Source organism: Eutrema salsugineum, unplaced genomic scaffold (genome assembly GCF_000478725.1).
Source record: "Eutrema salsugineum unplaced genomic scaffold, Eutsalg1_0 scaffold_8, whole genome shotgun sequence".
In the NCBI taxonomy this organism is placed as follows: Eukaryota; Viridiplantae; Streptophyta; class Magnoliopsida; order Brassicales; family Brassicaceae; genus Eutrema; species Eutrema salsugineum.
The window spans coordinates 6,700,169-6,725,258 of NW_006256414.1; the positions used below are offsets into that span (position 1 = coordinate 6,700,169).

The 25,090-nt window shown below is 39.7% G+C and overlaps 2 protein-coding genes across 2 annotated transcripts; one reads left to right on the forward strand and one right to left on the reverse strand.

Annotated features, from left to right (window-relative positions):
- The first annotated feature begins 19,655 nt into the window (after positions 1-19,655).
- On the forward strand, positions 19,656-20,560 carry LOC18009759 (WEB family protein At1g75720). Its single transcript, XM_024148690.1, has one exon. The coding sequence runs from the start codon at positions 19,677-19,679 to the stop codon at positions 20,394-20,396; it is 720 nt and encodes a 239-aa protein (XP_024004458.1). The 5' UTR covers positions 19,656-19,676; the 3' UTR covers positions 20,397-20,560.
- Positions 20,561-20,916: 356 nt separating this feature from the next.
- On the reverse strand, positions 20,917-24,368 carry LOC18009690 (ATP phosphoribosyltransferase 1, chloroplastic). The gene is made up of 11 exons (XM_006392276.2): positions 23,961-24,368; positions 23,404-23,463; positions 23,187-23,300; positions 22,871-22,936; positions 22,684-22,791; positions 22,491-22,574; positions 21,922-22,023; positions 21,722-21,835; positions 21,564-21,644; positions 21,356-21,475; positions 20,917-21,189 (listed from the first exon to the last, which is right to left on the reverse strand). The coding sequence occupies exons 1-11, from the start codon at positions 24,234-24,236 to the stop codon at positions 21,094-21,096; spliced, it is 1,221 nt and encodes a 406-aa protein (XP_006392338.1). The 5' UTR covers positions 24,237-24,368; the 3' UTR covers positions 20,917-21,093.
- Between the last annotated feature and the right edge of the window lie 722 nt (positions 24,369-25,090).

A 25,090-nucleotide genomic window follows, 5' to 3' on the forward strand; every position in this document is an offset into this window, starting at 1 on the left:
ATCATGTTGATCCTTTGCCTCGGCTCGGGTCGCTCTTCGGGTTCACCTCTCCTGTCGCGCTTGGAGTTATCGCCTCGTCGGGGAGGATTTGCGGGTTCTGCCGTGCCGCTCGGCTCGGCTCCTTCTTTTAGTGCCTCGGCTCGGGTCGCTCTTCGGGTTCACCTCTCCTGTCGCGCTTGGAGTTATCGCCTCGTCGGAGAGGATTTGCGGGTTCTGCCGCGCCGCTCGGCTCGGCTCTTTCTTTTAGTTCATTAGGGACGAGGTCTTTGAGGTTAACCGCGTTCTGGAGCTCTCCCGCTGCCATCTTAGCTGCGAGTTTTGCTCCTAGGGTTCGGCATTGTGCCGTTGAATGCCCGTAGGTCTGATGATACTCGCAGAATGCCTTTTGTCGTAGTTGGTGGGCTTTCTTACCCAGGTGTTGTTGCGCGGCTCTCCTCTTCCGCGTCCAGTGCCTACTTGGTAGTTGTGGGCACCTCCGCTTCTAGGTTCGTCCGAGCTCTGCGTTGTTGCGTTGTTTGATGGGTTGCCTTTCTTCGAGGGGCGCGTCAAAATTGAGCTTCGGATCGCAGCTTTCGTTGCTTCGTACTGCTCGTCCAGATTCTTCATCTCCTCCTCATTTACGACGAAATCTGATGACCGATGCAAGGCATCTAGAATCGTTTGTGGCGTGTTGAGTGCCATTTCCCGTTGGAATTCGGATTTGTACCACAAAGATCGTTTCAGAGCTTCGAGTGCAGCCTTGTCGCCTATCCCTTCTATTTTGGATACGACTGCCTTGAATCTTGCCATGTAATCTCGAAGCAGTTCGTTCGGTCTTTGGGATAGCGTCCACAGGTCGGCATCAGAAGTTACTCTATCCATAAACATCGAGTATTGTTTAAGGAACAGGGCGGAGAGCTGTTGAAAACTACCGATTGAGTTGTGCTCCTGCCTCGAAAACCACTCGAGCGCAGCTCCCTTAAGATGCTCCACGAAGAGCAGGCAGTATCCGGCATCTACTACCCGCTCGGTCAGTTTGGCAGCGTTCTTTGTGAAGGCTCATCCCATTGCTATCCGAAACGCTGTGATGTGTGCTTTCGGATCGGTTGTTCCTTCGTAGAACGGGATTCTCACATTCCCGGGCTCGGGAATCCTAGCCTCCGTGATTCTTGCCGTGAATGGTGTTCTCTGGGTTTTTTCAAGCATCCGATCGATCTCGGGCGCAGAACTTGTCGCATTGTGCACTTGAGACTTCATGGCGCGTATCTCAGCTACTGTCCGAGCCATTGAGGCTCGCAGCTTTTTGATTTCGAGAGTTTGCGCGTGAGTCATTCCCTTTGATTGGGGAGGTCGTTCCCGCTCTTCTCTCCTTGGCTCGTCTTCGCGCTCTGCCTGCTCGATCCATTGGTGGTTTTCTTTTTCTTCAGTCGGGTTGTCGCCGCGAGCCGGATCGGTGATTTCGTCAGTCCGAACGCCGTTTAGTGCTGAGGCGAGCTCTTCTTGGCTTATTCGCCGAGCCGAGCCATTCTGTTGCGAGTTCGTGGTTCCATCGTTCTGCTGGGCGTCCACGTCGATCGCGTCGTTCTCCTCTTCGCCGGCTCGTCGCCTTGGGTTCCGACGGAGTGGAGGTGGCTCGGTCATGTTGACTTGGGTTGCCGCGGGAGTCTGTTCGCCGAGGGGACGAAACATTGGTGGAGCCAAGGGGTTTCTCGCGCCGCTCCCCGAGGCCTCTGCAGGCGTTGAGAAGTCGAAGCGTCTCCGGATTCCATCCATCAGGTCGGGAATTCCGGCTCTCCAAGTTTTTCACTCAGCCGCCATCACGTCGAGCCTCTCCGTAATCGCCTCGTTTCTTTTATCCTGCTCGTTGATTTTCTTCATCAACGCAGCCATCATGTTTCGCATCTCCTCTTGGGTTTCGGTCGTTGCTGTTGTTGTGCCTGATGCTGGAGCATCCTTCTCCGCACCGTTACCATCGTTGTTGTTGTTGTTGTTATCGTCGAGGGTGTTGCTCACCATGTTCTTCGGATCTTAAAGTCTTGTCGATTAGAGTAAGAAAATTTTGAATCCCCACAGTCGGCGCCAAATTGTGTGAGCCAAAACTCGCACAACCAAAAATTTGTAAAGAAAACTTAAGGGATCCAAAATTTCTGGGGTAATCGCAAAAACAGTAAGATCAAAAGAAGGTTTTTTGTTGGAAAGTGTCTAGGTCTTATTGCTCTCGAGTTATTAGAAGTCTCAGAATGAATTGCATACATTGTTTATTTATACTAACTTTCTAAATCGCCTAGCCGAGAATCTCGGGAGAGATTTTCGGAATCTTTCCTTATCGCCTCGTGCGGCCGCCGCCATAACGCCTTGCCTAGGGTTTTTACGGGCTTTACATCTTCGCGGCTAGGCCCACTTGCTGTTTGAGTTTGCTCGTTGAAACGTCACGCCGCGGACCAATTTGTTAAGCCGCGACTCGGCCTAACTCATCGAGACGCGGCTCGGCCCAATCCTGTCGACGTGCGGCTCGGCCCATATCTCACGATATGGCTCGGCCTAGTGGCTCCCTAACAAAGCCCGGCCGAGTCCAGCTGCGATGCAGCTCAGCTCGGCCCATATCTTCTCGTGCGCAGCTCGGCCCGATTACCCCTTTGCAAGGCTCGGCCCAATTACTCCTCTCCCTTATGATACGGCCCATTCGATTGTCCTTTACTACAGCTCGGTTTTTTTCAGGTACTTAGTCATTTTTGAGATGGTTAAAATGTTTGGGGTGAAACCGACCCCAACATTAAACATTAGTAAATTCATCATTAAGCTGTATAGACAAACAAGAGTTGTACTGAACGCATATACAATGTTTAGTAATGCATGTAGGTACTTAGGCATGTATAAATTTTTTCATTTAATCAAATTTTGAAAAATATATCGTATATTCGTCGTAATGTTATGTCGAATTTACGACGAGTTATGGAAACTCAGCCGTTATGTAAATTATGATTTATAATATTTTATCGTAAATTCGTCGTAATCTTACGACGACTTTACGACGATTTGCCACGATCATCGTAAATCCGTCATATAACCCAAAGACAGCCATGTGTGTTTGTCCTATTCAATTTGTGGCTCGGTGGATACTGTGCGACGGAATTACGGCGGTTTCGTTGTATTCGTCGTAAATTTATGACGAAATTACGACGAATATAAAAACTATATATATCGATGCACCCTTCTCCACTTTGTCGCTCATTCCTCATGTCTTCTCTCTCTACACCTGCCTTCTCTCCTCTTCTCCAAGTCTTCTCCTCCACGTCCTCTCTCTTTTTTAATGTATTTTTAATTTTTTTAATATATAATAAATATTAGTTATTATTAATTTAGGTTTGAAATTAGTTTAGATTTGGAATTAGTTTTGGTTCGGAATTTGTTTAGAATTAGATTTGGAATTAGATAATAGGTCCGGAAAATAATTTTAATTACTATATTGCCTTTTGCAGACGATGCCTCCTCGGAAGACCCACTACATCAACTTTATAGCGAACGGACATTCTCTTTCCCGGATGTCTGCCTCGGGTAATGCCGAAATCTCGTCTTCCTCGGAGTCTCCCAGGTTCCGAACACGGCGGCTGAGAAGTATCCACCACCGCATCCATCACCACCTCCACCACCAGCACCCGAACCCCGCCCTCCGCATCCGTATGTCCGATATACGGTGGAGGACTTATAAGCCCTACCAGGACGGGGGGTTTACGACATCTGATCCCCAGAAAAGCGGAACCAGGCTCTTATTGGTAAGTATAAATTTTTTCTTTATTGAAATAATTCATTATTTGACTTAATTATTAATATAATATGTTTTTTTGTTTCATAGGTTTGGTTTGGATAATTGTGTCGGTCGGAGCGTTTCCGACACAATTAAGAGCTATTTCGTCGAGCCTCACTATAACTAGGGTAAGGTGTCGCAAGAGACATTCGACATCTGGTACAAATGCTTCGCGGTAAATCTCTTTTTTCCTTTCTAATTCTAGTTCATTAATTATTTAAAATTTAATATTAAATATAAATCATTTAATATATTTTTTATTTTGCAGCAACGGTGGAACTGGGACATCGGGATCAACGAGGAGGTCCGGACAGAGTTCCGCCTGAAGGCGCAGAAACGCCTTGTCAACACTGTTTCCGATTGAAAGCGAAAGTGGGAGATAGATGGCGACGACGTGAAGCCGAGCTTGATGTCCACTTACTGCTGGAACGGGTTGAAGGCGTATTGGATGGACCCGCATGCCCAAGACGTAGCACCTAAGTGTTTGGGCGTTCGAAACCGGGTCGGTCCTAACGGTCATATAAGTTAGTGACTCTGCACACTTCTGGCCAAATACTATTTGCAGGTGATGATGATAATTAATTTTAATTATTTACATTTCTATTTTACAATTATTTACAATTATATAATATATTTTGTTTATATTTATTAATGTTTAATTTTAACTTTTTTTGTAGACCAAGGAGAATGGAGGAGAGCTTCCTCCAATGACGAAGCTCTTTGAGGTCACTCACCGAAAGAAAGACGGGACTTTTGTAGATGTTTGGTCAGAGGAAATCTACAACGCAGCTATGCAGAGGATTGTCGAGCGGGAAACCCAAGTCACACCTGACGGTACTATCCAAGTACCTTTGACCGTCCTCGAGCAAGTCAAGATCTTTGAAGAGGTATAATTTCAATATTTTTTTAGTTTAATTATTATATACATACTTAATCTGTATATATATATATATATATGTATATACATATATATATATATATAGTTATGATCTAACGTTTTCACTTTTATTTGTAGGTTGCTCCGAGGAAAAAGGGCCGCATCTTAGGGATGGGCTCTATTAGAGACTGTCTCGTCGCCTCGTCTTCAGATGCCGCATGTACGAAGATCCGAGTCAACTGCGACAGGAGCTTGCTACCGCATGAGCAAGTGGCTCAGAAGCAGGAGCTCTCCAAGATGAACGGCCTCTTCGACATCATAGCGGCAGCGGTTCTGCAGTTGGTCACCGCAATCCGAGAGAGACAACGGCGGGCACGGGTTCTTCCGGTGGATCTTCTGACCAGCAGAAGACACAGGGTCAGACTTTGGATCCCGTAGTTCAGACAGGAAACGACGGTACAGCGGCTACGGTGAATATGACGGGGAGCCTTCTCTGAACGTCGATCTCAACTTCGACGATTATGATATAACTTTGTAGATTAGTTTTAGTTTTAAAAACATTTTGTATTTAACTTTGTAGATTAGTTATGCAAAGAGCAAGATGTCCTGTAAACCAGCCGACAAACATTCTTACCCGCGGCCAACACCCAATTTGCACCGGTTCCGTCCTTTCCGACTGCGGAGATTGGTCTGTCCGGCCTAGAAGCCCATTTCCAATCCCAAATCGATTCCTTCATTTAGAGAAACCCTAAGTGACGCCCAAAAATGTCTTGACCACTATAAATACATATTTTAGGAACCCTAAGTCGTATGCTTATGAATACTTTTTAGGTTTAAATTACTTTTCTTTCTTTAGAGTTGTTTTAGGTTTAGGGAGACAGAGATCCGTCTCTTGAACCCTCTTTATTTCTTTTTCAATATCAATTTCTATTCAGCTTTTCAATACAATGTTTTTGTTTTCTTTAATCATGTCTAAGTAGTTTTATTGTTGGGTTTAAGGGATTTTCGATGGGGGCTAAAAATGTTCAATGAGGATTCCATTAGCTATTAAAGCCGAATCCTAGAACTTTTTCTTCTAAACTTATTTTTAATGCATGGGAGTAGCGTCATGAACTACAATCTGATCTAGGTCCTTGGTGTTGCGAAAGTATTCATCTGGGGCCATATCTAGTTTGAGAAGAGCAGATCAACCATAGAAGTGGAAACCTACCTATGGGCGAACTATGAATATTGACAAGTCTTAAGCAAGCTTGCATCTTTTCCCTTCCAAGGCCAGAGTGGAAACCTACTTGTCAGGGTTGCGAGAGATAGTTGGTTATGATCACGACAGTGGCATATGCATATGTTCGTGACTGGAGTTCCAAAAGTTTTAGCTATGATCTTTTAATTTACTTTTTAGCAATGTTTTGAATCGTTCATCCCTGGAGAGAATTTTCCTAAAAACCAAGCATCTCATTTCTATAAGTTTTCAAGAGATTTTATTTAAGTTTTTAAGTCTAGTATTTTCTTATTCCAGCCGATTTTATTCAAGCAATTTAGGTCTAGTCGTTTTCTTCATTTTTAGTCGATTTTATTTGGTTTAATTATTAGGTTATTTTGATTCTCGTATCTTCCTGTTTATTTTCGTTTTTACGTTTTAAAGACACCACCAAAACCCCCTAAAATATTGCCTGATTCTAGACTTCTTTAAGTTATATTTATTTCGAAGACTTTTTCAGAAAAGAACTTCTTTCCCTGTGGATTTGATCCCTAAGTACTACAATCGATCAGTTGTGCACTTGCGGCTTATTGATTTTATTAGGGTAAAACATGACACCCTCACCACGCACGCATCAATTTTTTGGCACCATTGCGGGGAAGGCACGCGTATCTTTTTCCGCAAAACCCTAAAAAGGTTGGTAAATCGACTCTAGAACCCTTTTTCTACTTATTTTCGTTTTTGGTTCTCTTTGTTTCAGTTCTCGAAGCAATCGAAAATACGAAAAACTAATCTTAATGGGAAAATACGAAAATCAAAATGGCATAATGACTAAACCTACTAATATCGACTAAAAACGGGAAAATGACTATACTTAAATTACTTGAATGAAATCGGCTCGAATGAAGAAAATAACCTAATGACTAAAGCCTACCAGCTTTGGCATCTTTGAGTTCGATCGTTTGAATGTTAGTCCAAACGTAGTGGTGCCTTCAAGTTGATGCGGTGTGTCGTGAGGGTGTCAAGTTTTAAACTAAATGAAATCAGTAGCCGCAAGTGCACAGCTGATCGATTGTAGTACTTAGGGATCGAATCCACAGGGAAGGAGGATTTTTCCTGCAAAAGCCTTCGAAAGAAATATAAAGTAAGGAAGTCTAGAACCAGGCGAGTTTTGTGAGGGTTTTGGTGGTGTGTTTAAAACGTAAAAACAAATTTTAAAGAGAAACTACGGGAATTAAAATGACCTAATAACTAAACTTAACGAAAAAGGGTAAAAACGAGAAAAACGGCTAGACCTAATTGCTAAGTGAAAATCGATTGAAAGAGTAAAGAAACTAGATTAAAGCTTGAATGAAAATCGGTGTAAATCTATAAGAAAAGAGGCGCTGGGGTTCAGGGAAGTTTTCTCAGGGGTACGAACGATTCAAAACATTGCTAGAGAGTAAATTTGATAAGATCTTAGCTTAAACTTTTCGAACTGGAGTCACGGACGTATGAATACGCCACTGTCGTATGGGCTTCAGAAATGGGCCTTCGGAGTCGGATTTAGCTGGCCGCAGTCGGGATGGTTGTGACCGCGGGGAATGGGTGGCTGGCCGCGGTCGCGGTGGTTGTGACCGCGGGGAATGGCCTGTTGGCCGCGGGTAGAAACACTTGCTAGCTGGTTTACGGGACATCTTGCTTTTCACGTATCTTTTGATTGAACCGTTGGATTGCCAAGCTGTAAAGTGTGCTGGAAAGCTGGTACTTCCATCTTTAAGATCTCCAAATTTGAGCTGGATCAGACGGTGAGACGGCCTTCAATCGGGGGTGAACTTCTGACGGTTTGACTCTGAGCTGAAATCTAGTTTTCTATCCATTTTGTTAAGCTTTTCCCTAAGTTACCTGAAAAGAGTCTTGGAACTACAAATACTAGAAAAACGTAATAAAAGTACTTAAAATCAATTAAAAACATAGAGAAAGTATTTCAAAACGATCCATAAAAGTTGTCAAAATACGGTGTTATCAACTCCCCCAGACTTAAACCTTTGTTTGTCCTCAAACAAAGCAAAAGCCTAAACTGGTTAAGTGAAAACAAAAATAGGAAACGCACAAATCTCAGAGACATGAACTCCTAAACTAGGACCAAAGATAGTGCATCAATCCACAACTTAGTCTAGAAAATTCTCACCAATACACAAAAGATACTAGTCCACTTTTTCCGTTGCAAAACTTAAACAATCTAAATTTTGATTCCAGTCAACTAGCTCTCTACATTCATTAAGTTCAATAGTGAGTTCTTATTAAAGACATCATCCAGGGTAGACGGCGTTTGGCATTAAAAGGCTGTTTAAGTGGTGGAGTTAAGTGTTTTGGGTTACCTGATGAATCTGGAGGATGCAAGATAATATGCAAAACCGCAAGAGAGATAAGGACCTGTTGATGACCGCAATTTTCAGTCACTTCTTCTTGCCAAATGTTGTTGCATAATCCTTCCTCCTTTGTTGTAAACAGCTATTCCCCCAGACTTAGATTCTTTCCGGGAATCAGAAAATGATCTCCAAAACTCCATAAAATCGAACTCCAGTTGCCTTGGGACTTAAAATTCGACCTCTCTAGACTCTCTAAGGCTTTTATTTCCATTATTTTCTTATTTTCGGATTTTGTTTTTTTTTTTTTTGAACGAAAGGAAATGCCTTTTAAAGAGAGAGAGACTAGAGGACGAGATTGTACCAAAATTTGAGATTTTTCTAAGGCAAACTGAGCTTCCTCTTGTGTTGAGTCCTTCCGGGAACTTTTCCGGCAAATCACAGGTCTCTATCCTTGGTGACTGAAAACTGCATCGTTCCTCTTTCTCTCCAACGTTTTTGCACTTATCTGCATATAAGACAATAGAAAACAAGAGTGCATGTGGTTTGAAAGAGGACTGGTTAAGGTGGGGAACTAGCTAAAGATGAACTAGCCATTCAGGATCAACAGAGAGTGGTAAAAAGGGTAAAAGAGTCCTGAATGAATGATTTGTTTCCCTGGTCTAATGCTTCAATGAGAGAATTAAGTCCAAATTAAGTCCAAATAAAACAGAGCTAGTGTATTCCTTCATCTAAATCGAAATCATTCAAATTCCTCTGGGGTACTTCGTTTCAAATGTGCTTAGCTACCGCCTAGTCTAGTCCTAAATCATGAATGAACATGTCACTAGGAACAGTCTAAAAGCACACAGTCAACTATCATTGATTCATGTTCACCATTCCCTTTAAAACGTATTTTGTTTTGAAAACTAATTTTGAAAAACTTTAAGGAAAATGCAAAAATTGTAGATAATGCAAGACTCATGAGAGAAAAATGGTTAGAAAGGGATGAAATCCTCCCCCAGACTTAAATCACACTGTCCTCAGTTTGAAACAAGTCGAGATTGGATCAGAAAAAAATGCATAGATAATCGAATTGGTAAGGCCAAAGAGAATTTACCTGGATCCGGGATGCTAGTGGTGATGGACCGGATTCATTCGAAGAGGTTTGGGAAGGTGATGGGTGATGATGAAGGTGGTGGGAACTGATGAATGAGGTGGAATGGGGATTGGTGAGGTGGAATGAGGTGAAGTGGTGGTTTTGGGGTCTGGTTTCGTCTCAACGACCATTCACCGCGGTCAGGAGCCACGTGGCCGCGGTGAAGTGTTGTCTGACCGCGGCCGCGGTCGAACATGCGTTTCTTGCGGTCAGAACACCTGCGACCACGGGGGCTTATATCGCGGCCTGTTCCTGCTTCTCCTTAGTTTCTGCTGGGCCGAGCAGTCAGGGACCATCCTTCTTTTTGGTCTTTTTGTTTTTTTGATTTTTTGGCTTTTTTTTTATAAGAAACACCTGAGACTAAGAAAAAGGAAAAGATCAATGGAAAAAGAAAGAAATATCCTAAAGAAAACAATACCTAAATGGGTTGCCTCCCATTAAGCGCTTTTGTTTTAAGTCGTTTAGCTCGACTTTGGTGTTGGACATTGCTTAGTCTTTATAAGGCAATGTCTTGGGACAAGTCTTCTTTGTTTCTCCCTGTCTCTCCTTTGAATATCCCTTATAACGCCATTCCCAATTGGAAATTTTGTCCTTAGGTTTGAGATGGTAGTCTCCTCCAGGATCAAAAATCAGTCTTGGAGCTCCTTTGAGGCATGAGTCTTCAACACCACTTGTGATAGGAGAACGTCTTAGATGCTTGTATGATGAGGTGATTAAGGTCTCTCTCACTTCATGACATTGAACCATGTTGCAAGATACAAGGACAAATGATTCTTTATGATCTGAAGTGGTGGAGATGGTTAAGCATCCAAGGTGAGGACAGTTTGCTTGGAGAGGTGTCACCATGGCTTGAACTGTTGGAGAATTGGTAAAAAGAGCATTGGCCGCGGGTGGAAGTGTCGCAACCGCAGGGAAAGGTGGTTTGGCCGCTGGTAGCGCACTCGCAACCGCGGTGCCAAATGTCCGAGGAGAGATGTCCATATGCTCTTGCTTCTTGTCTCCAGTTCTTTTTCCTTGTGGGAAGTCTTTGGAAAAGAGTCTTGAGAGCCATTTAAGCTTCACTCTTGCTTCAATTAAGTCTGCATCACCTCTCATATGAGCATTGGTTAAAGGTGTGCATAAGAAAATACCTTTGTTTGTCAAACTTGTAAATCCGACGTTTTCTTTGGATGCTCTTCTTTCTAGAACGTATCCAACATCCTTTGTAGCTCCTCCAGGGTAAAATATTGGATCTTCTATGCTGACTATGATCAAACAATGAGAGTTCCTTGTAGTAATCACTGGGTATGGAGTTTTCTTGTTGATCTTCAGGAAACTCATATGTTGATGCAGGTAGTTGATGAGTGTTCCAACAGATGCTAGGAACGAAGTACCAAGTATCAAGGGTTTTGTTGCATTGTTTCTCATCTCCATAGCATGGGAACCAGTAGAAACAAGACAACCTTTCCCTTGAAAAGGCAATTCTGGTTTGGAACCAAGTAGAGCTGCACCAGAAAAATCTCCATAGTGAATATAAATCTTAGAGGGATGAAAAATCGAAATACCTATACTCTCTGCAATGGCCTTTGGTATGAGATTCAAATCAGGTCCACTGTCACAAGGAGAATCACGAAATTTCACTCCCTTGATTGAGAACGGGGCATCAAACTTCTCGGAATCCTTCGTCTTAGAAAGCGCCTCCAATGGTGGTTTTGATGTCACCATTAGTGTCTTATCTTCCACGTGGTCTGTCTTACAGTCAAGATGGTGAGGAGCTGAAGGAGAAAAAGGCTTTGGTTCATCAAGAGGAAGGGACTTATGATCTTGTTTGTCGTCTCCAAAACACTTGAATGAATCGGTAGAGACGAGATCGTCACTAGGGATAGAAATAGTTTCTCCTTTTTCTTGATGACTGGATTCCATGACGTGATGATCCAAAGGAATTTCATTTGATGGCCTCTTTATAACGAACTTGATGGAGGATTCTCCATCTACTTCACAAGATACCCAATACCCGTCATCCATAGATTCATTGAGCTCCTGAAGCATATCATCAATCTCGGTTTGGGAGACAGACGACATATCTTCATCAAAGAGAGGATCATGGATATCTCCGTGGGCATTGTAAGTTGAATAAGGGTCGTGGTCCCAGTAGAATCCTTGTTCCTCTAAACCTTCGCGAATTGATTTGTTGTGGCTGCGAAGTCCTCTTGTGTGGTGGTTCGGAATTGAATTCTGATCCATTGAGGAGATATCACGAATGTATTGTGCTTCTCGGCGTTGAGTGGCTTGAGGAGTGTTGTAAAAACCTCCCTCATAGTAGTAATTTCGTTTCATATGGTTCATTGCTTCATAACCTGAAACAAGAAGAACCAAAAACGAAAAAAAAGTACAAAAAGGTGTTCTAGAGTCAATTTACCAACCTTTCTTAGGGTTTTGCAGAAAAGAAAACGCGTGCCTTCCCCGGCAACGGCGCCAAAAACTTGATGCGGTGTGTCGTGAGGGTGTCAAGTTTTACCCTAAATGAAATCAATAACCGCAAGTGCACAGCTGATCGATTGTAGTACTTAGGGATCGAATTGACAGAGAAGGATGATCTTTCCTGCAAAAGCCTTCGAAAGAAATATAAAGTAAGGAAGTCTAGAACCAGGCGAGTTTTGTGAGGGTTTTGGTGATGTGTTTAAAACGTAAAAACGAATTTTAAAGAGAAACTACGGGAATTAAAATGACCTAATAACTAAACTTAACAAAAAAGGGTAAAAACGAGAAAAACGGCTAGACCTAATTGCTAAGTGAAAATCGATTGAAAGAGTAAAGAAACTAGATTAAAGCTCGAATGAAAATCGGTGTAAATCTATAAGAAAAGAGGCGCTGGGGTTCAGGGAAGTTTTCTCAGGGGTACGAACGATTCAAAACATTGCTAGAGAGTAAATTTGATAAGATCTTAGCTTAAACTTTTCGAACTGGAGTCACAGACGTATGAATAAGCCACTGTTGTGGTCATAGACAACTATTTCTCTCAACCCTGACCAGTAGGTTTCCACTCTGGCCCTGGAAAAGAAGAGATGCATTATGTTTAAGACTCGTCAGCATTCACAAATCGCCCATAGGTAGGTTTCCACTCCTATGTTTGTTTTGCTCTCCCAAACTAGATCTAACACCGGATGAACACTTTCGTGTCACCAAGCATCTGGATCAGATTGTAGTTCATGACGCTACTCTCATGCAGTAAAAACGAATTAAGAAGAAAGAGTTCTAAGATTCGGCTCAAAAGCCAATGGAATCCTCACCGAACATATATATTCCCATCGAAAATCCCTTAATCCCAACAATAAAACTACTCAGACATGATGAACGAAATCAAAAACATAATATTAAAAAGTAGAACAGAAACCGAAATTGAAAAATAAAGAACAAGGGTTCAAGAGACAAATCTCTCTCTCTCCCTAAAACCTAAAACTTAAAAAGTATTCTAAAACAATAAGAGCATATGAGGTCATACGAATTAGGGTTCCTAAAACATGTATTATAGTGCTCAAGACATCTCTAGGGTCTAGGGTTCCGGAACCAAGGCTGGGAAAATGATATGGGCTTCAGAAATGGGCCTTCGGAGTCGGAGTTAGCTGGCTGGCTGCGGTCGCGGTGGTTGTGACCGCGGGGAATGGCCTGTTGGCCGCGGGTGGAAACGCTTGCCGGCTGGTTTACGGGACATTTTGTTCCTCGCGTATCTTTTGATTGAACCGTTGGATTGCCAAGCTGTAAAGTTTGATGGAAAGCTGGTACTTCCATCTTTAATATCTCCAAATTTGAGCTGGATCAGACGGTGAGAAGGCCTTCAATCGGGGGTGAATTTCTGACGGTTTGACTGTGAGCTGAAATCTGGTCTTCTATCCATTTTGTTAAGCTTTTCCCTAAGTTTCCTGAAAAGGGTCTTGGAACTACAAATACTAGAAAAACGTAATAAAAGTACTTAAAAGCAATTAAAAACATAGAAAAATTATTTCAAAACGATTCATAAAAGTGGTCAAAATACGGTGTTATCACAAGTACCTTAAGCAGTGCTTCATTGCTGCTCCATGAGACTCCTTAGCATTTTGACACCCACGCAATAAGACAGGTCTTGTCTTGTATGAAATAGATAACGAAGACATCTCACATTCCTCCTGAAACTTGTAGCATCAATTTCCTTCTCATCCTCGGCTTTTGAAAATTTCAATCCTGAGTCCATTGGTGTGTGAGCCAAACTGCAGTTTCTCATACCATCTAGGATCTTTGTGATCCACTTTAGGTCGATTGGTTTTGCTCCATGACGAAGATCTACAAGGCTCCAAGTGTGACTCTTTTTGATCGAGTGAATCTCATCCTTCCAGGCACATATCCATTCTTTGGACTCCTTTGCTTCATCAAAATTTCTTGGCTCGTTGTTTAAAACACAGCAGCAATCATTCACCTTCTTCTTCTCTAAGTAATATGAAGTTCTCAAGGTATTTTGGTCTTGTGCTCTGTCACTTGGATCTTCTCAATACTGGTACAGCTTGATTTTGAGCTTCTTCACATCCTACTTCATGTTCATGTGATGTCGTGTCCTCTTCTTCCATAGTCTCATCTTGCACAGCCTCATCTTCACCATGATTTTCATCCTGTCCTGTTTCTTGCTATGTTTCTTCAGTCTCATGCTCTGTTTCTTGAATTCCACGGTTACAAAGTTCCCCAAGTTCAATCCTGAAACATCCATCATTACTTTGCTCGCTGTTCCCTTGATTCCAATTCTACCCCTTTGTTTCTTCAAAACAACATTTCTACTCACAACTAACTTCCGAGCTTGTGGATCCAACATCCGATACGCTTTTGACCCTGGTTCTGTTGCAATGTGTATCAGCATTCAAGACCTATTCTCTAACTTCCTCAGATGTGGTATCTCCACCTTTGCGTATCCGATGCAGCTAAACGTTCGGATATGGCTGATATTGGGTTTCGTAGCATAGAAACCTTCATATGGGGTTACATCTTTAACTACTCTTGTGGCTATTCTGTTTAGGAGATATGTGGAGTGTCTTACTGCTTCTCCCCATAAGTGATTTGGAACCAGCATGTGTTTCAAGATACTTCTTGTCATCTTCCTTAGGGTCCTGTTGCGTCTCTCAAAATGTCGTTTTGTTGAGGGGTGTATGGAGCTGTGAGGTGTCGTCTGATGCCTGAGTCATCGCAGAAGGAGTTAAACTCTTGTGATACAAATTATCCTCAACCTGTTCTAAAGGTTTGTAGTCTTGTTCCTGAATCTTGCTCCACCTGGCTTTTAAGCTTCTTGAATTTGTTATAATCTACAAAAATTCATACATGCTCATGTGGCAAAAATTCATACATGCTTAATATTTCTTGTGGCAAACCAATACATGAATCTAAAAAAATGTAATTTTTCTTAATATTTATTGTGGAAACCAATACATGAATCTACAAAAATGCATACATGCTCAGCCAGCAAAATCCTTTAACACAAAATGATGCTCAGCCAACAAAACCAATTCCTCCTCCATCTGTTCTTAATCTCATCACCAAGCAATTTTGTCAACTCATTTTGAATCTTATGGCTGAGATAATGGTAATGTGTTTTACGTTTATCAAACCGTCGAAGGTGTTCCTTCATTACTTCATCAAAGCATCCGATCATTCTAATAAAAGCGTTAAAATTTTCACTATTCGGATCACTAATTAGAGGTGTCAATCAGGCTCTTTGTCCGCGGGCTTGACCCATTAAAGCCCTAATGGACGCGGGCTTGGACAACATAAATTTTTCCCATTAAGAAGTGGGCTCATGGGTTGATCCGCTGCGGGTTGCGGGTTAAACGGGGTGACCCATTGTGGACGTGCGGGTTTGCGGGTTGACTCGCAAATACAAAAAAAAAAGTTTTAGAAAGAATTAAAACCTTTTGTTACTATTAGAGTCTCTTATAACTTAATTAAAAAAACCTACATGAAGCAGCCAAGCAGGAAACTCAAAATTTAAAAACCCAGAATATTAAAACTGAAACAGAGCTTCACCGTCAGAGAAAACCTACTTTTGATCGATATTTGCAGACACCTAAATTCAACAGATCAGTCACCTTTGTAATGGTAAGTTGTTAATTTCTAATACTGTTTTATGCTTTATCAATTTTATAGAATCTGTCATGCTTATATAAGTTTTTGCAGTAACTAGAATTGAACTCTCGATGTATAATTCCTTCTTTAATGTCTCTTGTATACTCTGTATATATTAACATATATTCAGAGGTTTCTCATTCAATAAAATTATGGAATTCTATAAACCTCATATGGTAAACCCTAAACCTCATATAGTATACCATAAACTTAATATTAACATCCTTATTTATGTCTTCTTTCTTGTTTGTATGTTTTTTTTTTCTCTTGGAATGTCGAAGAAAACAAACAAATAGGAATATGTTTTGGTTTAGAAGAATAATACTGTCTTTCATTATTTTCAAGCAATAGCAAAGTGATTTCTTTGATTTTTATTTACATCGAACATATGTTAACTTATTTGAACGAGGTAAACAATAGGCATGATCATTTTTTTATTATATAACTATTTATCAATATGTGGCATTGTGAAAACGTGCAAGTGTCATATTAAAATATAAGAATATGTTTGCATAACGTGAAATTTAATATTGGTTACTGCTTTGTATTGTTATAAACAGGGTTCACGGAATTGTCTCGATGAAAAGTCTCAAAAAGTTATTGATGCTCTTAATACTGAAAATGAACAAGTTTCGTTTGATGGAGCAGAGTCTTCTAAACTTCCTAAGAATAAAAGACCAGTCCTTGAGGTTGAAGATGATGATGGTGGTGATGAAGAAGACAAAGGAAAGTCATCAAAACCCAAAAAGAGAAATAAGTATTCAAAAGTGTGGAGACATTTTGACGTCATCACTAAGGTTGATAGCTCAGGAAAATCTGAAGAAAGAGCACAATGTAAGCATTGCAAGAGAGATTATGTGTATGATGCACACAAAAACGGTAAAAACACTTATCTACGTCATCTTGAATCATGCAAGCTTATGCCTAGAGATGGTGATGTGCGTCAAATGCTGATCAATTCAGAAGCTAAATTGCAATCTAAGAAGATCGATCAAGCTGTTTTTCTAAGAGTATTATTCAGCATGATCTCCCATTTTCTTATGTTGAATATGAGGGCGTTAGATCAGTGTGGGAGTATTTGAATGCAGATGTAAAGTTTATCAGCAGAAACAGAGCAGTGAAAGATGTTTACATGTTTTCTCTTTCTGCTAGAGTCTTTACCACTGCAATTATTTTCAACACCACATCTCTCCAGTGCTTTCTCTCCTTGTTAATTGCCTCCTGCAAATGCTTGTCAATAGTTTCCCTCTTTTCAGCCTTATTTCCAACTCAGTACAGTGAGACATAGAAACTATATGATTATCTTGTAGGCGTAAAATATTAGAGATAAATATTGCATAAATAAATAGAGAATATTTTCAAGAAAACATTTAGTAAATAAAATAGTTAAAAATAAAATAACGATGAAGTGGAGTCGAGTTGAACTTTTTCCTTAATCTGAAATATCTCTTAGAAATTATACAACCATTAGAAACTATAATTGCAGCACCCAATTATAGAGTAGACGAATTTATTGTTTCATGATATACTGTCAAACTTACTTTTGAAAAGAGAACAAAAGACGAGAGAGATGGAAGGTTTGTGTGAAATTTTTTTCTCTAAGAAATTGAAAGAGGATGTCGAAAAATGAGAGTGGAGAGGTTCGGTTATATAGCCAGCAAGAGGAGAGCGTGGGAAGAATCCACAACTAATTTGCATGTTAGTGACGCGTTAATTGACCAAGATACTTGGCCAGATTTTTGAAATTGTTTGACTTATTTAAATCCACAATTCAATTTGAATTTGAATCGAAAATCCATTACGTTTTGGATCAGAAATGTTAATCAAAATGTGGTCCAAAGATAACATTTTTCGTGGGCCTTCAACCCATAAAATCCAAGCCTGGCTCAGCTTGGCAACGGCAGCAGTGCGTGTGGTCCCTTTATTTTCTTTCACACATTTTGAATAAATACATAACTATGTCTATATTTAGATTACTTCAATTTTTCTCAAACTTTATATGTGTAATTTTTAAGATGTCTTTACATTTTGATAGGGGAAAAGGTTTAAAAAAATACTCAACTATTTAATATTTTCCAGTTTCCTACCCGAACTTTTTACGTTGCCAGAAACCTACACGAATTAATTTTTTGGATCAAAAAACTACCTGAAATATTTTATAGTTCGAGTTTCCACCCCACGATTTCACGGCCGTTAACGGTCAAACGGAATTAGTAAACTCCGTTATTTTCCAAAACAAGAAAAAGCTAAAATAAACCCTCAACTATTTAATCTTTGCCAAAAAAAATACCTAAACTTTTTACGTTATCAGAAATCTACATTAGCTAAATTTTGGTTTTTTTTTAAAACGTTAAATGACATTTTATTTTAAAAAACCAAAATATCAAAGAGTTTACAACAACTAAAAACAAAGTTGTCACCAATAGAATTCAAAAAACGATATATGTTTTTCGAAATTATGATATATTTATGACTAAAAATTCTGTAGATGAGTGCTTCATTTTTGTTTTTGGGTTGATTTAATCTCCACTGAAATAATCTTCGTAGATGATCAAAAATATATATCACACTTTATCTCAGTTGATCACCTGCTAATATATATTTATTACTCTATTATGAGCCACTGAGATCACCATTCCAAATAGTCGATTAGTTAGGAGCTTATATTCAAATCGCTTTTCGGAATAAATATCGTCTACAATGAGAAACTAACCAATACCAAATGAATAACCATCAGTGAATGAAGCTGGGGAGAACCATTAGTGGATGTGAAGTAGTGGAGTAGCCTGAAGCCGTATAATATTTTTGGTTTTTTTGACAATGGATAACTAGTTTGTGTGGGTTTTTGACAACATTAAAATTTTGGGTATTTTTCTAACAAATATTAAATAGTTGAAGTTTTTTTAGCTTTTTCCTTGTTTTGGAACGTAATTTACTAATTTTGTTTGACCGTTGACAGCCGTGAAATCGTGGAGTGAAAACTGGAAACATAAAATATTTTATATATTTTTTTTTTATCTAAAACATAAGTTTGTGTAAGCTTCTGACACTAAAAAAAAATGCTCGGATAGAAAACTAATAAATATTAAATAGTTAAAAGTTTTTTAAGTTTTTTTCCCATTTTAATAACCCATTAGATTTCATATGTTTTCACACATAACAATGTTTAATGAGCCATTAGAATTCATTAAAATTGGTCCAACACCTCTCTCTCGCCTAGTCAAATTTATTGACTAAACAGTAATCGATCCGCGACTTAAAGCACCACAAATACATGGAAGCACTCGAGATTTGGTTTGCATCTGGAAGCTAAGAAAAAGTAAGAAGAAGTTTTTCTTCCAAAGTTTGTAAAATGTTCTAAAAACTTCGAAAAATGAAGCTTACAAACCTTTTTTTTTTTTCTTTGAGTAAATTTTACATTCAATTAAAAGAAAGAAAAAAAGTTGAATCCATTAGCAATGGCACAATCCAGTAAAAGCTTCGTTGAGCCATCAGCCTCTGTAAGAAGAGGCCTCTCTTTTTAATCGTCTTCTAATTTATTTTCTTGGGTATTCTGTTTTTGTTTTCTCTGGTTTGTGAGATCACTGGTTCGAATTTTCAGAGAATAAAAAAAAGTCACTATTATTAAAGAAAAACTGTATACGAAATAAGTCAGTCGTCATCCTAATATATTAATAACTTTTAGAATGGTACTGCATTTTTAAATGAGATTTTCAGAAGTTTTTTTGCTAATCAACGATAACCTGCATAATGAAAAAATAAATAAAAAACCAAAAACTGCGTTTGTGCTTAAAAGAATACAAAAGAAAAATCATTAAGTATAAAAGTGAGTTTAAGAAGATCATTTCATCTGCAAGAATCATTACGCAATTCCGCCATTTCGTATCTTTATCAATTAGAGCCATTATGTCACTGTCACAAAATTGACACCTCAGGTTCAAAATTATAATTGGTCATGCTACTAGGCTAATAGTGACATTGTAAAGAGATTTGGACAAGATTTAAAACTGATTTTAAGTTAACAAGAAGTCGTTGGCGAGTCAACTTTCCCGAGAACTTAAAAATGATCTTGTCTTCACCTTGACACAACGGTCATCAAGCCTTTTTCCAATAATTTTGCTGTAAAAGCAAAGAAACCAAATCGGTTCCACATTTTCACCTAACAAAACCAACATTACCAATACAATACCTTCTTCTCTATCTATTGTTCCTCCATGGAAATGGAAAGGATGGAAGAACATAACCAAGCCGAGCAACATCATGTTGACACATCTCGTCCCTTTAGCTCGGTAAAAGAAGCAGTTGAGATATTCGGCCAACGGATTATGCTACCGGTACAAACTCAAACCGTAAACCATAAACCGACTAGTCCTAAAATCAGCCATACCGCTTCTTTGCCATCTTCTCCATGGAGGAATCGATCCTCGTTGCCTTCTTCTCCTCAAACTCAAGGCTCAAAAGAAGAGTTCATGGATGTTTTGAAGAAGCTAGAAGCCGAGATAACGGAAACGAAGACAGAGGTGAAGATGTTGAAGGAGAGAGAGACTGAGACAGAGGTGGCTTTGGCTAATTTGAACGCCGAGCTACATAAGAACATGTCAAAGATGGCTAAAGCAGAGGCTGATGCTGCAGGGAAGAGCGCATCAGCCATGGCAAAATCGGTGAGCTTCAAGGAAACGAACGAGAAAGAAAACGGAGAGGAAGAGAGGAGGAAAGAGCTGATGAGGAGGATGCAGAAGGAGTATCCTTCATTGGCTCAAATACTTGAGAGTAACAAAGGAGACAGAAATGGGTATTTTGCGAAGAATACAAAGAAGACTAAGAAGAAACCTATCATTCCTCTTGTAGGAGATTTCTTCTTCTTCAAGAAGAAAAGGTCTTCAACTGAAATTTCTGCACCTCTTTCCACTACCTCTTCCACTCTGCGCTTTTAGCTGAAACAACCAAAAACCCAGAGAAAATCATAATCGTGTACATTGCAAGTGTTTATAGGTTTGCACATTAATATGATATTTATGTATATCTGTGCGTGTATTTGTGTGTGCGTGTGTGTGTTCTTTATTTGTTTGTTTCCTTGATTCGTTGTTTGAATTTTGTGTGCAATGAAGAAACGTGTGTTCCCTTTTTCATCCTATAACAGTTACATATCAATCATCATAAATTGTGAGAATATTATCTTAATCTTATAATATCAAAGATTAGAAAAAAAGGACACAAGTGAAAACAAAAAACTTCCCATACCCTTTCTAGAGACTGATAGTTCCTAACAAGGAGCCTGTATTACAAGAAAGAATCTGTTTATGGAACTAAAGCACCTCAAAGTTTAAGAAATAATGCAGACAAAGCCAGTGATTAACTGTTAATGAATGTGTGACTTGATGGAAAGATGAATTTTTAAAAAAAAAAAAGACAAATTGCCTCTTTTTATTTCAATTTTTATTTTTGTTCCAACAGATTTAACAACAATGTGTAGACAGATAAGAGATGTTGAAATTACAACAGCAACAAGAAAAGAAAAGAAAAACAAAGGCAGAGATATAAAGTTGACACAAAGGCACCAAACCCAGAGATCTACACCAAAAGGTCTGCTTAAAACCTGTTCAGCATATGCATCTTCTTTACCAAAACATTTTAAACCCCGAGGTTTCTCAGGAGTTGTCCCCATCTTGGAGTATCCTCATCGAAAATGTAGGTCAGAGGTGAAACTAATACCCCACTGCCTCCAATCTGCAATAAACATTGGTAAACGTTACTAGAGAACCAAGAGAGGGAACAATAAAACGTGATCAGCGCAAAAGATGAATTACGAGCAGCTAATTTGTTAATCAAGAACTAGCTTATAGGTCAAGAAGGAAGTAAGATTACTAAGCAAGAAAGTGCAGGGATTACTAACCGCTCTCAGTTGCTTCACAGAGTCGTATAGGGCCTTTTTCGGTACACAAATCACGATGGCATAGTAGTCAACCGATACTTGTCCATTTTGGGTACAGTAAACTGGGCTTATTGTTGGTCCCTGCTCATAATAAGAGAAGCCATAAACTCTCAGTGATAAATAAAGAACAGCTAAAGCTTAAGAACCCCTCGCCATTTTGAAACATTACCTGCAATCCCGACAGTGATGGTTGGCTCAACACACGCTCAGCAACTTCTTCAGCACTATTTCCTCTCATGTTTGCAACAACCTGGAATGAAAGTATAAGAAAAAAGAAAGTGAAAAGAGGGGAATAAGGAAAAACTACCACAAGAACCAAGTGCATACAGTGAATTGGCCGTCTGCTTTCAGATGAGCCTCCAGTCTCTCGAGAATCTCGTGTACTGTGTTTAGTGCCCCTTTTCTCTCAGTCAATGCTCTTCTGCTTGCCACGAGTGCCGCCTGAAAGTTAATAAGAAACGTTCAGGAACAATAGTCGCCAACAGAGTCTAAGCAGACTGTTCAAGGCTCTAAGAACTTCACATTACCTGACTTTCTAGCACAACCCCTCCTTCAATTTCTTTTAAGTTGTTCTCTTTGAGTGTTGTCCCGCTACTCACAAGGTCCAAAATGGCATCAGCTATCCCCATCTAATAACAAGAAATAATGAGTCAACAAATACTGCACAAAAGAATGCCAGTATATCAATAGAATCCTTCGTCTCTGTCTGCTTGCACGGCTATAAAAAACGTTCACACCACAGCCTAACAATAAGATACTTAAATTCACGACTCTACAAGCTGACGCGATTATTCACGTCGGTTTAACACTCCTTTCAGAAAAAAAAGGATACACGCAACTCTTTCCACTTTAGACAATTCTAAGTTCAGAGTAGAAAAATAACCTTACGAAATGAACAAAGGTTAAAGATAGAAACCATGTGGATTAATCAACACATTAATACACCAGGTGTAATCATGAATACACAGCAAACTATATATTTACTGTGATGTCTTTTCTATCCCTATGAATGAATCACTGTTTGACGATAGAGCATAGCTAAGCCTAGTGTTGAACAAAGAATATATGGCTTGGATGTAAAATAGTGTAATCTCACCGCTGGAGCTGCCTCCAGGGCTCCATCTGCAGTTGAAAACGTCACATGCTTTATGCCGTTTTCTTTCATGAATTTGGGGCCGAGCTGCAAAAACCAGTTGAATCATTCCCAAATATTATATTGAAGCTATATACATCCTGAGAGAAAGTTAATGACAACAGCGCACCAAAGGAGAATCTGTAACTCATCATACATAGGTGAAGCCAGTAGCAACGCGCAAGGGTCTCTCCTCACTCCACTGGGGCATTTGTGCTAGCTCCTTGAGAGATTTTATGTTCTCAAAAATCCCGTAGTTGGGTATCTGAGATCATTTGACATGCAATTAGAACCATCCCGGGGTAATGTTACGAGGACACAAACCACAATATATTAGAGCATACCGCAATGGACAGATGGCAGTCTCCAAAGTTGAGAGCTTCATGCACAATGATAAGATCTTCATTTTCCTAAAAAGAAAACTCAAACATCAACGTTCTGACGCCGACAAAGCCTTCCAGAGTCAGAGTCTCACAAGGAAATTATACATCCTATACGCTGACTCAACAATGGCTTACAAATGTCAAAGAATAGAAAAAAGAGAATGAAAGTCAACTATTTTTTCTTTTTATCTCCACAATGAGCATCAACCGCTAAGAATTCCTACATTCTGAACATATCAAAGCCCTTCAAGAGGAACTTATTATGGTCTTTACGTACCTGACCATATTCACTAAGTGTGTCAAGACCAACGATACCTAGATCCAGATCTCCTGAGAGTAACTTCCTCACAATGTCTTTTGGCCGTTGAAACCAAACTTCAGTGTTTGGTAACTGGAGGACAAGAAAAGATTACCAATATAAGGCACCAACATAGACAAAAAACCATTAAGAAAAAAAAAAACACAGTCATTTTCAGTTTACTTCGGATGCATACCTGGGGAATTTGTGCAACATATTGCCTAGGATTTACTTGCTTGACAAACAGTTGACAGTCCTTCACAGAAGAGTAAGAACAAGCTATGAGATTACAAATCACTTTGTCCACTTCACTAAAAGTGAGAGGAAACACAACACTTCAGAGAGTAAAGACTCAGAATATGCAAGTTTGAATAATCAAACGATAGCCATGAATAAACAGTTTATCGGTCTAAAAACACAATAGCCAAAGATTCGATCTTCTATAGATACCAACTTCCTCCAATTACTTCACACACAACAGAGTATCAGATACAAGAAACATAAGAGATTATACTAAACGCATGACGAACATAGAAACAAAGAAAGCTACTTATAAGAAAATCTAAACAAGTCTCTGTCGAAAACAATAAAGAAAATATAATTAGTCTCTAATCAAATGAGGATTTGAAGTTAAACACAACCACGAGAAAAACAAAATATTATCTGAGTATGAAGATGCTAAATACTTAAATCTATGGTAGTAGTTTAACTTTCAACATTATCGCATAAATCGCAATGCAATTTTCTCCTGACCTTGAGAAGATCAATCGAATCGGCGGCCATACGTCCCTTACTAGGAAGACCAAGACGAATCTGGTCTCGCTCGACGACAACGGCGGCGGGAGCGGAACCGTTCGCGACTGAGCTTTGAACAGAGGAGACGCAGGAAGTGACCAATCTGAGACATCTCCGGCGAGTTCCGACGACGGCGAATGCGGTGGAAGGAGACGGTGGGGAGAAGAGAGGTGGTGAAGGAGAGAGTGAGGACGAAGGGCATTGTTGTAAATTGGTGGGGAGAAGGATAGACATTATTGTGGTGGATGGTGGTGGCTCTTTAGGGGAGTGAAAGGGTTTTTATTGACCGGAAGAAGAAATAATATAAATTGACGAAGAAGAAAGCTCGCAGCGGTGAGCAGATAGAGATGATACTCATTTCAGATTCTTGATGCCTCTCTTTGAGGCCTTTTACATGCGTTTTCATTTTTTATTTTGTCGTGACTTTCATTAGTTAAATAATTTTCTTTTTTGTAAAAAACGTGAAAAATTGGAGAATAACGAATTTGAAAAATAAGGAAAAAAGATTGTTGTTGGAAAGCCATGTCTCTAGGAATAGCTCCACGGGCTCATATTTTTTTTTTGGCTCAAACATCTCATTCATTATACCATAATTATCCTTACAAGCATTCTTATCCTCCTCAATAATCGAATCTATCCAATTAGGCATAATAGAATACAACTTAGGGACATTAATCTGAAAAGAAGAAGTCTCATCTGATGTAGTGCTTTTCCCCCATCTAGACCGCATTTCCATGACAATCCCTTAAAACCCAACCAATTCCACATCTTTCACCATTTTCCTTCCATGTTGCATCCACATTACATTTATACCAGTTCGGTGGTGGCGGGTTCCAATGAGTGCAAGAAATGGTCGGGGTGATTGTCTTTGGTCTCTCTCTTTCCACCTCAATCCTTGAAAGCCATTCCTCTACATCGTCCTTGGCCTTATTTACCAGCTCCTGGGCATCGAATTCAACTCCCTTAAAGAGGAGACTGTTTCTATTGTTCCATAATCTCCACATGATCCACGGAATAATTTTCACAGCATCAGTTCCAAAAGGGTGGTCCTTTGCAGAGGTAAAGACCCTATGGAAATTGGCAAAAAA

What these genes read in the sequence shown, in the direction of transcription:
- LOC18009759 (XM_024148690.1), top strand. Translation starts at nt 19,677, where the DNA reads ATGGAAATGGAAAGGATGGAAGAACATAACCAAGCCGAGCAACATCAT.
- LOC18009690 (XM_006392276.2), bottom strand. Translation starts at nt 24,236, where the DNA reads ATGTCTATCCTTCTCCCCACCAATTTACAACAATGCCCTTCGTCCTCA. An exon ending in CACTTAGTGAATATGGTCAG is followed by an intron (nt 22,937 to 23,186) that starts GTACGTAAAGAC and finishes TTTTCTTTTTAG; the next exon opens with GAAAATGAAGATCTTATCAT. An exon ending in CATCACTGTCGGGATTGCAG is followed by an intron (nt 21,476 to 21,563) that starts GTAATGTTTCAA and finishes TATTATGAGCAG; the next exon opens with GGACCAACAATAAGCCCAGT.